A 15977-nucleotide genomic window follows, 5' to 3' on the forward strand; every position below is an offset into this window, starting at 1 on the left:
ATATATATATATATATATATATATATATATATATATATATATATATATGCTGTTTATCTAAATAAAAAAAGAAATGTATAAAAATCAAATTATATACACATTCACATACACCCAATTGTGACCAAATATAGTAGTAGTATTACATTCAGTCTATACAGTCGATAATTATAAAAATTATTATGGTACAATTATTATTATTATTTTTAATATAGATATTATTATAGTAAACTAAAAATAAAACCATAAAAACTTTCATAACTTAAAAATAACTGAAATCAAGTATTATTTTATTTGATCTTACTTCATTTGAACTAGTTGCCAAAGCAACTTGATGTACTAAAATAAAAATGTATAATAAAAAAAAAACTATATGGACATATTAAAAAAAAATTATAATAGAAATGACAAAAACATACAACAACATTACCAAAACTTTAACTAAAATTAAAATTAAAAAGTAAAAAAATATAAAGAAAACAAAAACAGAGGAAAATACAGAAATAAGAAAAAGTTGTGAATTTGCATTAATGTTCCAGTTCACAAAAATGACTAAATGCTGGATCAACAGAATATACATATTGACCTATACGCCTGCACATTAAGGTATAATGCCATAAAACCTCTGGAAACTGTATACAGTATGGGGTTAAGGGGTAGCTCGTCAGTAACACTTCTACAGAATGTTAAATGGTGATTTTGGTCTCCATACCAAATGTGCTTACACTGAACTATAAGGCCTGTTACTCTCCAACATTTAAAGTGCATTTTTACATTGGACTAAGTGAAAATCATGGTTTCTGGTTTAAACCTGTTTTGTTCAGTTTGCCTTAAAGCAAATAACGAACCCCCTAGAACAAATTAAAAGCAACAATTTGACTTGAGTAGTATTTTTACTTTAAACCAGAAGTTTTCATGTCATGTGACCACATGACGTCACATCAACTAACTCCTTGTTCGCGCCAGCCGGCGTTTTGCCATCCGCCATTATCGCTTCGAGTGTGAAGACGGTCCGTGGCCCAAGGAAATCGCTTTTAGACAAGGTAAGCATTCGAAAATGTGTTATTTTAATGAGTAGGGTGCTCTATAAGGCCTGTTACTCTCCAATTCTCTCACCCATCCCCTTTCTTTCACTCTTTTTTATGTCTTTTCCAGATCTCCAAACTCTTACCAGATGTACAGAATTCACAGATGAGTCATCCATCACTTTGTAGACACTTAAACAAAGGAGGGGAGAGAAGGAGGTGCTCAAATGTGTCTCAACAGAAAGAGAATCTGGAATATTTGTTTGATCCTGTTGGAATTTCGATTCTGGTAATAGTGTGGCTGCCATTTCCCTAAACGAGACATAACAACACTCATCTACATCTAAAATAGTCTAAATTGCGATTAACTGCGGTTTTGGAAGATATGTGCTCTGTCAGCTCACCGTTAAATGGTTAATTCAAGTTTTATGGACATTAATGCTTGCATTTTAGCTGACTGGATAAAGCCTGGGCATAAATTAATGGATAAAAAGTCCTTGAATGCATGGAAACTCCTCAAGTGTAGTGCTAACGGAAGGTGCAGTTAACCTCTGTGCCATGCAGGCCAAGCTAAACACGGCAAGGCACTCCTTTAACTCACAATCTGATAACGCAAGCAAACTCTGCTTCAGGCTACCGCACACACCTGGAGCAAACCAGTTCAGCTTTTACATGTGTTATGTGTTATGCTGTCAGAAATCTAGAATGCAAGTTGCTGTTTTTGAACGTGACCCAAGTCTCCAGCAATGGGATTAATAAAGCATACTGCTCAGATAACATAATGAACAAGCATCAAAACGAGTTCAACTTATGATGACATACTGCAGGGCTCAACATTAACGCTTGTCTGGGACAAGTGGATTTTTTGAAGGGACAAGTGAAAGAGTTTTACTTGCCCGACCGGACAAGTACCCTGATTAAAACATCAATAACAAAAAAATAACTAGGGAATAGGGCTGTGCGATTAATCGAAATCGAATCGAAATTGCGATTTGAGACATTGTGATTTCCTAATCGCAAAGCCTGCGATATGGACGCGATATTACTCTGTTCCAGAGCGTATGCATGACTGCCAGCCTTGAGTTGCAGTCTTACTAACCAATAGAGTGAGCGCACCTCCGTTCTCCCCAATCAGCACTGCTCTAGCCAACTGCTTAAACACCCACCATTAAAAAATAAATAAATAAAAAAGCGGGACGGGAGAGAGACAGAGTGGGATTATGGCATCTACTGGGTCAGATCGATAGTTAGGCAAATTAAAACTAAAGAAAACCGTATGCAACTTAAGCTTCGAAATGACAGACAACGAACAAAAAAGGTAATTTCCAAGAGCTGCGTCACAGCGCATATCAAAAGCTCCCGTATCGGTTCTGTTTTCAGTACTGGCGAATAAAAGATACATTCTTAGATGTTTTTGTTAGTACGTGAACGTTATCTTACACATTTTATCTCCCCAACAGATTAATTTGAAATAAGTTTATGATGCATGTTCGCTATTCCCAATTCAGAAGAGCGCACACACAGCCTGTGTCTGTGAATGCTTCTCATACCCGCTCCTCTCTGCCCCACTCGGCGCGAATCCCGCGTCACGGACGAGCCGTTCATGCTTGCTAAAAGTAGTTATACCATTATAATCTTGCCTGCTGAAAAAAAGAAACAATAGAACCCCTCCCAAAACACAAAAAATGTAATGGATTTCAGGGTTATAATGGGAATTGTATTGGTTTTAATGTAAACTATAATGGTGTCTATTTGATGGATTCTATTGGTGGGATGTGGATGGAAACTATAAGAATTTCTGTGATGGTTTCTATTGTTTTTATCAGCAGGGTAATGATACCCATACTGTGCTGCACATTATTGGCAATATTGAGCTGAAGCTTGACTTTGCAAATTTAAAATCGCAAATCAAATCGCAATCGCAGTATCTGTCAAAAAAATCGCAATTTGATATTTTCCCCCAAATCGCACAGCCCTACTAGGGAAGCACCGAAAGTTCGGCGAGAATGACTCTTGAGTTTTTCATTCGGTGTAATTCATTCAATATCATTTTTTTTCATTCAGTTTTTCAATGACGACTAATAATGGGTAATGTATTGACAGTAAAAAAGTTGTGCCACTTGAGGGTTGCGCAGCCTGCTTGTGTGTGAGAGAATCTCATGAAGAAATCAAAGCAAATGAGCGCAACAGCGCACACAAAGAAACACACATACTGTGGTAAAAAAATTCTAAAATTTGTGTTTTTATATTTATAACATATGATAAGCAACACCACATGACCAAGAGTGCTGTTTCCTGAATATCAGCACAACTGCAAATGTGAAAATGATTTTATACAACAGTTCATTAAAAAAATGTAGTTAATATTAAGTGACACAAATGATTTTATACAACAGTTCATTAAAAAAATTTAGTTAATGTTAAGTGACACAATATTGACTGCCGAAAATAGTTCCAAGCAAAGCCACAGCAAAACACACAGCGGTGAAAACACACAGCTGTGTTTTTGTTACTGAATGATTCAGTGTTTTTGAACAAATCAAGTGAGTCAATGATTCAGTGAGCCATTCATAAAGACAGTCATTTGCTTTATTTGTGAATGAATCAGCCATTTGAACGAATCGGTTGAATGAATGACTCAATGACTCACTAACATTAAGACAGTAACTTGCCACCAACTACTGGTGGATTCATATGTAAAAGTATCTGCATTTTTAACCAACATTTCATATATATATAAGTGTGTGTGTGTGTGTGTGTGTGTATATATATATAAGGGCTGTCAATCGATTACAATTTTTAATCTAATTTGGAAGGGTGAATTAATTAAATGAATCATATATTAATCACACATCAAATCTGGCTGAGATATTACCCACAAAAGATAATTTAAAGCCATTATTGTGTTACATGAGAAAAGTATGAAATAGATATTACAAAACGTAGCTTTTTTCGTTTTCCTTTTTGAAATTTAATTTTTAATTTTTGGGTGAACTATCTTAAAACTGCCAGTAGGTGGCACTAAATGTCTTAACTAATAAGCCATGAATCAGTCATTCATTCATTTGATTCTTCAAACTCTGATTGATTCATGAATGAAGTAAATGGCTCTCTTTATGAATGAGCCACTGAATCATTGGTTCACCCGATTCGTTCAAAACACAGATTCATTAAGAAATTGTGTGTTGCTCGGAGATGCACAACAGTTCTGCTATAGATTTAACTGGTAATATTTGCGTTGGCAAAACTGAAAAATTTTGTGTCTAAAATATAACACAATATTAAGTTCTTATTTATTGAACTGTTGTATAAAATCAGTATCACATTTGCACTTGTGCTATTTGGCACTCGTGATACTGCACTCATTGCTCGTGTGATGTTGCTTAACTGTATCATATGATATAAATATGAGACAAAAACTCATACAGGGGCGTTTTTCCCCAATATTCTGAATTTTAGGGGTATATAACTGCTTTCTATAGGCTACATCACACAGTGAGTTGTTGCCCTGCATGTTCATGTTAATTTTGTTGATCCTCATTTCATTTCAGTGGTAAGAGCCCTTTAGTGTCTTATTATTCTAAATGAATTTCTTAGTAAAATTAAAGAATGAATGATGACATACATTTAATAAGGTTAGGAAAAAAATTGACATTTATAAAGGAAAAAAATGCCCTGGAAATCAATTTAAGGGGGCAAATAAAGTAAGAGCTGACAGAACATTGATGAGAATATTGCTTCAGAAAAAAAGTACATTTACATTCCAAGAAAAAAAAACTATAAAATAAACAATACAATAAAATAAAATCCTTTTTTTTTTCCAGACAAGTAACTTTTTTACTTGGACAAGTGAATGGCCAAAGGACAAGCACATGTCAAGGCTTAATGTCGATCCCTGATAATGCTGACTTGTTTCCACACGTTGAAAGAATAAACAATGGGTCGGAGAAGCAGATCAAGGTCTAGGCTAGAAGTTTCGTCAATGGAAAGCAACGGACCGTGACACTGAACTACCTCTTGTAGCCTGGCCAAAGAAGCACCGCACCCTTAACATTCAGGTTTACACAGCGGCTCCTCAACAGGTGACAGGGACTGTAAAGAAAAGAACGTCCCCCACAATGCTTAAAAAAACACATCAAACCCCCCTTAGTGGTGGTGAGAAAAATCTGGCAGGCTGTTTACCAACCCTAAAGAGTGGCCAAACTACAATCACACATGTGGCAACCCAGGTTGCACATACAAACCAACCACCACCACCTCTGCTTTCAAAACGATCAGGATAGCCACCAAAGGGTCGTTGTAGTTTACTTTTGGCGCTTTTCCACTGCGTGGTACAACTCGGCTCGATACGGCTCAGTACGGCATGGCATGGTTCGGCTCGGCACGGTTTGGCTCGGCATGGTTTGCGTTTCCACTGCGGTTCAGTACCGCTTTACAGTGGGCGGGATTATTCACATGTCGTTATAGTTGCGCCGCCTCTACTACCACGACTCCTAAAAAAAACAATCCTTTTTCATTCCGCGTCGCCCCATCAAGCTCTCGCTGGATCCGCTCCTCTGCTATCAACGAGAGGAACGTCTGTACCCAGTGGAAAACCCCCCAAAAGTGAACCGTACTGAGCCGTACTGAGCCGTACCGTGCCGTACCATGCAGTGGAAAAGCACCATTTGAGAAGTAAGACTCATACAGCTCGTTATATCAAGCCAAACTGTTTCCATCACCTTGGTCTTCACAGCACACTGAATACACAAACAAAATCAAACAGCTATTTAATCAAAAACGGATCTAATTTATTCTGAATTTTTAAGGGTCAGTCCTGATGAATGTAAGATGCCAAAGACAGGCATAAATTTCCATAATCAAAACCAAAATTGCTTTTTTTTGCCATTTCTTTACTTCAGATGGATCAGATGCAAGAAACCATTTTAAAAGAAAATAATTTAATTCACAAGGAATTCAGACAACTTTTTCAAATTTGAGGATGAAGAGTTTGGAGGACTGTGTCATGCAACGGTGAAGCCAATAAGATTACTCATAACATTCATCAGTTAATTCGACCATCTCCTCCGCACTCAGGTTAAAGGGACAGTTCACCCAAAAATGAAAATTGACATCATTTATTCAACCTCATATATTTCCAAAACTGTATGACTTACTTTCTTCTGTGGAACATAAAATAAGATATTTTGAGAAATGTCTCAAGTATCCATACATAAGTCAATGGTCACCAAAACTCTTTGGTTACCAACATTCTTCAAAATATATTCTTGTGTTCCGCAAAAGAAAGAACAACAGGTTTGAAATGGTCAGTAAATGATGACAGAATTTTCATTTTTGAGTGAACTATTTAACCCTCAACCATGAATAACTCCATCAGTCTTTATCTTAATGGAGTCCTAAAACCCTTATCTCAAAGTTAACTTAAATCCACAAAGGGCCATGTGTGAGTTGGCGATGCCGACACCTCAGTGCTTCCTACTCACCATCAAGGTCTCTGCGAGCCATGGGGGAACCATTAAATGAAAGAAAGAAAAAATAGCCAGTATGGAGAAACTATTTGGACAACTGGAAGGTATTAAGGCTTGATTTTATACTCAGGCCATGTCCACAGGGTTTTTTCCAACCAAAGCTTTTTCTACTCTTGATTGATATATTGCAGACGGACAACCCAAAAAATATCTCTTGCCTATAACTTTAAAATCCAGCTTCTGTTGGATCTGTCAACATGAAAGCAGCCAATAAAGAGACATTAAGATGCTGGAACGTGCCTTTCAGTTCATGGAAATGCTAAAATGCAGTTTTGACGCTCCTTGGGCGAGTTTGTGCCGCGTGGTTACGCAAGCAACAGGTTTGGATGTCACAAGCACAAGCATCTTAACTGCTTTTGAATTGCCACAGAGGCGTACAAAAGCGCTGAACATGAATAGTGACATGTGAATAGAGATAGTTGTAGGGATTAATGAGAATAAATAATCAGCATTTATGACAGACTACAGTTGCCTTAAGGTTTTGAGAGACAAAGAGCCACTGGTTAACAACAACACAAGCCAGTTGGTTTGGGTTACTGCTGTTGTTGTCAGTGAGGTTTGAATATTAAAAGCGGCCACGCTTTATATAAGGAAAGTCAAGAGGAAATTTATATCACCTGTTGGGCAGTTGAGGCCTACCAATAAAAGCGCTGTTGTTCTGTCAAAGCTATTTAACCTCTTCTAATACTAGTTTGAAACAACACTTTAAATGGTTTAATATACTAATTCAACAGTGTAATATGGAATAAATCAATTATTTATTGATACTTTGTGCTTAATCTGTGACCGGTAGCTGAAGCAACAATAAAGTCAACATGAAATAGAATTTGTCCCAGTTTACTTTCTTAATATACTTTCCTGGTCTTATTGTTAAAAATTTATTCTAGCTTTCCATTTTCGCTGATGTCAACAAGCCCTCTTATTTAAACCTCTTCTCTCCAACCACCTGTCATATAGAGACCACTTTTCACCATCCAATCCAATAACGATAAATCAAGTCCAAGCTCCCAGATTTATCCTGTTTTGCTCTGAAATACGTCACATTAGCTTCCCACCAAAATCACTATATGCATTTAAATGGTATATCCAAGGGCCACAGACTAAAGCACTCAGGCAGACCAGGTCAGATTACTCAGCAGTAGGTTAGACAGTCCTTGAGGCAGAACATCAACAGAGCTACCTGGCCAAGCATTCCCATCTAAAGCCTGATATCATGTGTAATGAATGTTTCGCCATCCTATCAGACAAAGAATGATTATGTCAACCACCCTCGGTTACAGCTAATAAGCTTCTTGTCTTCAAAAAGTGTTTCTGTCTTCATATATTTCAAACAAAGCCAAACGACGAATGTAACACACTAGGTCTGACTAAAATTTTGACAAATCGGATCATACAAAATGCAAAACAGATAGTTTATGACTTCAATTGATGTTTCCGTGTTGAAACTTGTGTGCGATAACCATCTTTTAAACCTGACAAGAAGAGTAAAAGAGCTGCCTTTCTGAAATCGACAGACAAAACAGGTATCTTTGCAGTGATGAAACATGCAGTAAAGGTGTTAAAGATAATACTGGGCAGTAAAATTGTTCCCTTTGAAAATGATATGATTGTTATCTTGAACACACAGGCAGATAACACTTTAGAAACTTTGTCTAGGCCACAGAGATACATCACATCAAAACCTATCGCCCAAAAAGACATCTTTAAAAGTGATGCCATGTTTGAGGAAAAAAAGTTAAGGAAATAAGATTATTAAAATGGCTGTGTGATGTTTTCAAAAAACAATCTTAAAAATATATCTGGGAGTTCATACAATGTCAGATAACCATAAAAAACAGCAACTGCCACTGTTCTCAGTCTTTATTACAAGACTAACTATATCTACCATCTTAGTATAGTGCTCTTATGAAGAAAATAACACATTTGAAGTCATAATCTATAAACCAGACCAAATATAATGTCAAAAACACATTAAACTGCATTATTATTGCAACAGTACTAAATGGCAGAGTTTATGAAAAGTTCCTGTGGAACAGTATAACTGAAGGTGACGCCTGTCTGAGCTGTAGAATACTTAATAAAATACGTTTCAACATAAAATAAACACTGAACACAACAATGAAGAGATTTTGGAATTACTATAAGCTTTATACCTTGTTTTTTTAGCACTCTAGTCTAAAAATATTCATAAAAACAGGATTTTAAGGACCAAAATTACCTTCCAGCATATGACTTTGACTCATATCAGCAGGCCTCAAAAACTTAGTAAGTTTCCAAACTTATTATAGTAACTAGCATGTCATAACCTGGTAGGTCACAAAGAGACCCGAGACTACTTATAACCAATCTCATTTTATGATTTTAATGGACATAGAAAATTTTGTCAGTACTTATAAGTAATATTAAATAAGTGTAGGGCACTATATAGGCCGTGACACTTGTCGTTTGTTATTCTGTGACTTTTGAGTCATTTTCTTCCCTGGACAACGTCAGTTAAGAGTGTTAAAGAACCTAAAGCGTGTTGTTTTGAAGTTTTGTGTACTTACAGATGGCCAGTGCTCTTAGGCAAGTCTTGAGGGACATCAGTAATGTCTAAATGACGGCAGTCGGACGCATCAAGCGTACACGTACAGTTTTGAGGACACGGTGCGCCGTAATTGATGATCAGTTCCAGCGTCAAAAACCAATAAAACACACGATATGAAAGTGATCCCATCTGTCCCAGCCACGCCGCCATTTTGTATCCAGTTGTCTCAGCGCTTAACGACTGGTCTGTCTCTCATCCACAAACGGACAGCTCGAGCTTATTGAGTTTCCCAGAGCCCGAGTAATTCGCCTTCATTAAGTTGTTTGTTTACCCAGCGGTAATGTGAAATTACACCGGGTTGTTCTGGGACAATACATCAGTCCTGGACTTGAAAACGGTCCACAGTAAAATTGTATCTCCCCCGCTGCACCACGCAAGTAAATCAAAGGTGAATCACGACGAGGCAATACAAGAAACTTGTCCAGAAGCCAAAACTAAATGCAGTTGTCCTTAAAAGGTTGAAAAGCGAGTCTGGATGAGAGATAGACAGGCGCTTTGTTTTGGCAAGAGAGATCGACTGGATCAAATGTAGTTTGAGGACTTTAAATCGTCGATGTTTCTGAAGTTCTTATAATGTTTTGATCCCAAGTGATTCGTTATTCTGAAAAGTAAAACCATAGTAGATCATGTCCATTAACTCCATACGAGTGTGTTGAAAGAAAATCTGCGATCGTCGGCGCTTTGAAGAAACTTTTCCTCAGGAAAAACCGCACTCTTTAAAAAAAGTTTGAGGCTCTCGCTTCTTCGCGGACTTGATATAAAGTTTTCCAACTGCGAATGCAGGAGTTTGGATCACTCGAGTGGATTGCGATAAAGCACTTTTGAAGCGAAAGGTTCCAGTAAATACGTCCGACTGTTGTGAACTTTGCGGCTCGCGTTCGTTTACTCTCTCTCTCTCTCTCTCTCTCTCTCGCGCGCGTTCGTTCGTTCGTTTACTCTCTCTCTCTCTCTCTCTTTACTGACCCTGCGCGCGGTTAAAGGAACTGGGAAGCTAATTCACCTCGCACTTCTGACCGTTTCCACCGCTTGTTTTTCACCCTCCCGGACTTTGCTTTCTTTTTAAACATACGTTCTTTCGTCCCACGTTGGATACACCAGGAGTGATAAAGATTCTCTCATTTTGCTTTCCGATTGGTGCTTGGAGAATGTTTGACGGCCAAACTCTGGATCTCATTGGCTGATTTGGAGCGCTCAGGCGCCACGATTTTGGAAGTGCCGGGGCCCAGCTGTCAGTCACCTCGCGTTAGCCCCGCCCATATTTCCCACCCAGAGTGCGAAACGGCGACGCCTCCTTTCACTCTCATCGCGTCTTAAAGGGACAATGTTTATGTCTGTTTTATAATACAATACAATATAATATTATATTATTCTATAATATATAATATAATATATACACTTAGATTGTAAAGCAGGAAAATGAAATAAACAATCGACTTTCTGCTTTTATTTATTTATTTATTACAGTCCACATACTGTTTTTGACACAGAAAAGCTAAAATATATCATTTGCAAAATACTGTCTCTTTGTAACATAAAGCTTTTTATTTCATGCCTTGCCAAATTCCTTGACAAATAGGCATCGATTAAAAAGTAACCTTATAGTGGTTACTACAAAATGTGGGATCACTTATTTGAATTATGTTTATCAGCATTGTGGCTTCAAGTTTGGCTTTCATGTCAATATTACATGAAATAAAGCCCTATTAATGTTGTCACTATAAGGTAGGGTGACCATACGTGCCATTTTCCCAGGACGCGTCCTGGCCAGGATTTCTATATTGCCTAAAATATCTAGGTTTTGGCTTTGTTTGCGTGTGCAGACCGATCGGTGTACGACATGCGCTTCGAAGGGTAGCTGTAGTGTTAGTGAACTTGAAAAGCAATACAATAACAAAGTTATATTTCAAATCCATAACGGGAAAAGACAACTCTAATTTACAAATAGTAAATGCACTGAATCTGCATTAACACATGTGACGAATCTGACACAATCTGTAATCTAAAGTGCAACATTAGAGTGAGTAGAGCTATTAATGTTTGTTTTTATGGGACATAGCTATGAATTCTCACTGATAATTTGATTAAAATTACCAATCTAACTACTGGACCCTTTTGTACATAAAGTTTCATTCAGCATACACCTGAGAATTTCAGCAAACGCTGTCTCTGGATGTTTTTGGATCAGTTATAGTGGTGAGAAAGTTTGCCAGTAAACTAATGTGCGTATCAGATGGGAGATCCAGTGCACATTCACAGCTGGAAAAAGATGAAAGGCCCTGGTGCGAGGGTTTGGACAGATGGTGCAAAGCATAAAGACATTGGATTTGGTGCTTCTCTGAAAGACAGAGAGAAGTGAAGTGGGCCTGAACCAGAGTTTTTAAACGGTAGATAATTCAAGGTTAGAAGAGATGCTGTTCCATCTGTGTGAGTTGCGTTTTGTGTGTTTTTGTCAGTGTGTCTATGTGTGTGTTGCAGTCCTGTGCCAATTTATCACGCTGGCCGTGCAGGAATCTTCAAAGATAACGAGCCCATCTGCTCAAGCTATTCGTCAACAATAAAATGGAGAGGCGTGAAACGAAGCCAGCACGTTGTACTATCTCTGGATGTTTAACGGCTGTGCACTATAGCGAGGAAATGCCCGGGTTAATAGGAAGCAGAGACACTTGCACGTCTCATCATATCTCTGAGTCCTGGCTAAAAAGCGAGAATCCCTAAACCCGAAGGAGAAAACGCAGTTAGGGTTTCAGATGAGGCAATTCAATGAGTCTATACTGAGCAGTACATTTTTAGACAATTATAGTTGCATAACACCTGCACACTGGCTGGTATTTTCCAACAGTGAAGGCGCATTCACACTGACAGCGTGATCGTAAGTCATTCATTTATAAAGACACTTTGATTTTGACAACAAAGCCCAACTTTATTAAAATGATGAGCAATGTGATGCAGCAGCTGGGTCAATGGTGTATAAGCACGTCCATGAGTGTCTGAAGGAAAGAAAAAATCTAGTTTACATTCTTAGATTATGTATTTATGTTGGTTTCATATGGTTTTAAAAAAATGTTTATACCATTTTTAAGGAAAGGTACAATGATGTGACCATAAAAAAATAAATAACATATTTTCATTACACTTTGAATATATAAGTGCATCTCTAATTAACACACAATAATTAACATAACACAATTTATATAATACAAATTAATTCATAAATATCATTAAGAATTTCTGTGTTTCAATTTTTTGCATGTTATCCTTTGTGTGTGTGTGTGTGTGTGTGTGTGTGTGTGTGTTAATTTTCTTCATTAACACAACTTATCACTTCACAAGATGTTAAGTGATGGACTGGTTTTGTGTGGTTACTCGTGGATTATTGTGATGTTTTTATAAGTTATTTGGACTCTCATTCTGACGGCACCCATTCACTGCAGAGGATCCATTGGTGAGCAAGTGATGCAATACATTTCTCCAAATCTGTTCTTATGAAGAAACAAACTCATCTACATCTTAGATGGCCTGAGGGTGAATAAACTTTCATGTTTGGTGAACTATACCTTTAAGAAACACTCTCTTAGCTGTGTCTTTATCTCAGGCCCAGTGGCATGAGTCAAGCGGAACTTTGCACAGCCCATGTGCAGGTGTCCGAACAAGATTTTTTTTTATTGTGTATGTGTACTAACATTTACATTTCTCACTGTTGTTTGTTTAATAAAGTGAGTGGATGTCGCCCACTTCTGCCAAGTTCCTTTAATTTCCCAGAGCTCGATGCCTATAGGCCAAAACCGTATGTGTTGAAAGATGTCTCCTCCTTGACCTGTTCTTGAGTGTCGCACAGGTTGCCCATCACTTGATGTCATCCCTGGAGAAGGTATGCCTTGTTGCAACAGCCTTGTGTTAACATCTTGCTTCTATTAAGTGTTTACCTGGGCAATGTCTCCTTGGTGTCCTCAATCAGCACACAAATTCAGTTGTGATGTATAGACACTGCCTCCCATATGCTGGCAGGGTGGAGAACACAAACACCGTGAAGCTCTTGTGTTTTTGAGCAGGAGTGTTTTAATAGGGCCAAGTGCAAAATACGTGATAAAAGAAGCAATGATCTGGAATGGGTTTTTGTGTATGTGTGTGTGTGTGTGCGTGCCGCAGGGCAGGAATGCAGTGTGTGAAAGGTGACTTCTGTATGGCCTAGTTTAAGAAGTGATGCATCTTTAGTTTAGCAGCAATCTTTTGTTAAGATTTTTTATTTTAGGTTCACTTAACAAGTGCTGGTTTTCTCTCTGAAACCAGGCAGGATGTTATTTTTAGTATTGTAAAACGTCTCAGGTTACTTATGTAACCATGGTTCCCTGAGTAGGGAACGAGACACTGCGTCCTCTAGGGGTTGCTATGGGGAACGCCTCGTCGTGACCCGTGTCTGACCTCGAAAAGAGAGACAAACGAGAGCGGAGCTTTTTTCCTTGGAAGGCATCGCGGAGCTTTTTTCCTCAGAGGCATCGCGTGCGTGCTCTTTGCCCAAACAAAACAACGCATAGATCGTGTGTGTCATCAGATGTTAAACAACGTCAACACGGATGCACACATCCTTAAATGCTTTGCTAGTGCTCGCCATAATGAGATAAATAGAGATCGCTCTTACCACAGAAATGCACGCTTCAAACAAAACAGTCAATGAAGACGAAGAAGAGAATGATGTGTGCTCCCGGCGCCTATTTATACTATAGTCGCACCGGTAGTGACGTCATGGCTGTCGCCGGCCAACGAGTTGGTGTTTTTTCAATGTATGCTTCAGACACGGGTCACGATGAGGCGTTCCCCATAGCGACCCCTAGAGGACGCAGTTCGAAGTTCCCATGAAAGGGAACTATGATCTCAGACCAAAGGTGTAATCTGTGCAGATAATCTAATAAAATAATGTTGTGATTTAATTTAATTTAAATACTATGTAAATATTTTACATGATCTTTTAATTTCATTTATATTAGTTGCAAAAATATTTTAAATATACTATTTTAACATTCTAAAAAATAAATGAATTAACTGAAAAATATATACAGTATATACCAAGGTGAGCTACATTTTCCACCACATTAATACAGTCAGTGAAATAGGGATGAAATGTAATTCATGCAGTTTTTGGGAAGAAAAATTGAGATAATTTGAATCTAACATATGACTCTTCTGTGTCAATGACAAACGTTTTACAAAACTTTTTACTGAAGCTTCAAAACCTTATATGGTGTGTGCATAATATTATCAAGCTGGTAAATCTACAGAAACTCCAGTAAGTATATTAAATGATGTCTTCAGTGGGGTCCAATGAACATGGAAGCCTGGCTGGGGAAATTCAATTTATTTAAAGTTACATGATCCTCATTCTCATCCATCACAAATGAGCGCATGGCACAGTGCTTGGGGCACAGATTTATGGGTGATTTATCAACGTCATTAACTATCTTAAGTGGCTGATGAGCTGGGGAAGTGGTCATTATGTCTTTGCAGGTGGGGTTACGGTGAACAGGGTCACACTGATTTACTTAGACTAAGAGAGTCTCTCCAGAGATAAAACTGATAAAGTGGCCCGCTGGGGATTGAAATGTAGACAAATTCAGACCTGACTTAATCACTTGTTTAGCTTCTCTCACAATCTGTGACTCACAGACAACTGTCCAATATTTCTAAAAAATGATTCATGGACGACGCATTCTTTTAAGTTGAATCTTTTCAATTAATCACTTAATTTGGTTTACTAAGACTTTCTGGATGATCATTTACAAATCAGAATGATTTGGTTCTCGAGTTCAACTCTGAACTTTGGAGCAGTTAAAGGAACAGTTCACCCAAAAATGAAAATTTGCAGAAAATGTACTCACCCACAGGCCATCTGAGATGTAAATGAGTTTGTTTCTTTCATCAGAACAGATTTGGATAAATGTAGCATTACATCAGGAGAGAAATATGTACCGATCAAGCACAGTTTACAAGCAAAACAGTCCAAAAGAGTTTTAAACAAATATGTGGGTGGATTTTGGATTTTGATATGAGAGGACAACAAGGGATTTTTCATGGGAGGAAGTGTTATCATGGATTATGGACACATATTTTGTCCAGAAGTGACAGTTTAAAGTTAAAATGCCTTAACGATGCATGGATTTGTTTCCTGCAAATACAAAGCATTTTGCTTCACAAGATGTTAACTGATGGACTGGAGTCATGTGGATTGCTATTGAATGACTTCAGAAGACTTAGAATATGCATAAGACTGCTTATACTATAGTTGAAGCTTGAACACCCCAGGGTCCATTCATTGTAACTACATGAAAAAGAGCGACAGTACCATTCTGCAAAATTTCTTCTTTTTGTTCCGCCAAAGAAAGAATGTCATACCGGTTTGAAATGACATGAGGGTGAATATGTAAGTCATTTTTGTGAGAACTATTCCTTTAAGATAAAGTTGAACAAAAACAAAAAAAAAACCCCACCAGGAATATAACCCCATTCAAATGACCTAGAACACCATGTTTCTTGTTTTCTTCCTGTTCCTCCTCCTCTTTCTTCTCATCCTTTATGAGGCACAATAAAGAAGGGAAGGTGAGAGAAAGAACGAAGACGGAGATGAGAAGAAAGGGCCAAAACCCTTTAGTGGTCTGAAACCCACACATGCTCAGCAATCCCAAACCCTGCGTTTAGCAGCTGCAGCTGTGAAACCTTTCTTTCTCTTCCTCTTTCTCCTCACTCTCTGTCTTTTTATCGCTGGCTCTCTTTATTTTCCCTGACCTGAATAGAGCTGCGCTGAATAGATTGGGCCAGGTCGGCTGAATAGTCGGACTGGAGGGAGGGGTG

At 38.0% G+C, this 15977-nt stretch overlaps 1 protein-coding gene across 1 annotated transcript in view; it reads right to left on the bottom strand.

Annotated features, from left to right (window-relative positions):
* Positions 1–10262, bottom strand: part of LOC107699792 (leucine-rich repeats and immunoglobulin-like domains protein 1) — a 44849-nt gene extending 34587 nt beyond the window's left edge. Inside the window, exon 1 of the mRNA XM_016501186.1 lies at positions 9097–10262. Coding sequence (XP_016356672.1) covers positions 9097–9287 — 191 coding nt within the window. The 5' untranslated portion in view covers positions 9288–10262. The remainder of the gene's footprint in view (positions 1–9096) is intronic.
* Between the last annotated feature and the right edge of the window lie 5715 nt (positions 10263–15977).

The sequence above is a fragment of the Sinocyclocheilus anshuiensis genome, unplaced genomic scaffold (assembly GCF_001515605.1).
Source record: "Sinocyclocheilus anshuiensis isolate Anshui unplaced genomic scaffold, SAMN03320099.WGS_v1.1 scaffold951, whole genome shotgun sequence".
Taxonomy (NCBI): Eukaryota; Metazoa; Chordata; class Actinopteri; order Cypriniformes; family Cyprinidae; genus Sinocyclocheilus; species Sinocyclocheilus anshuiensis.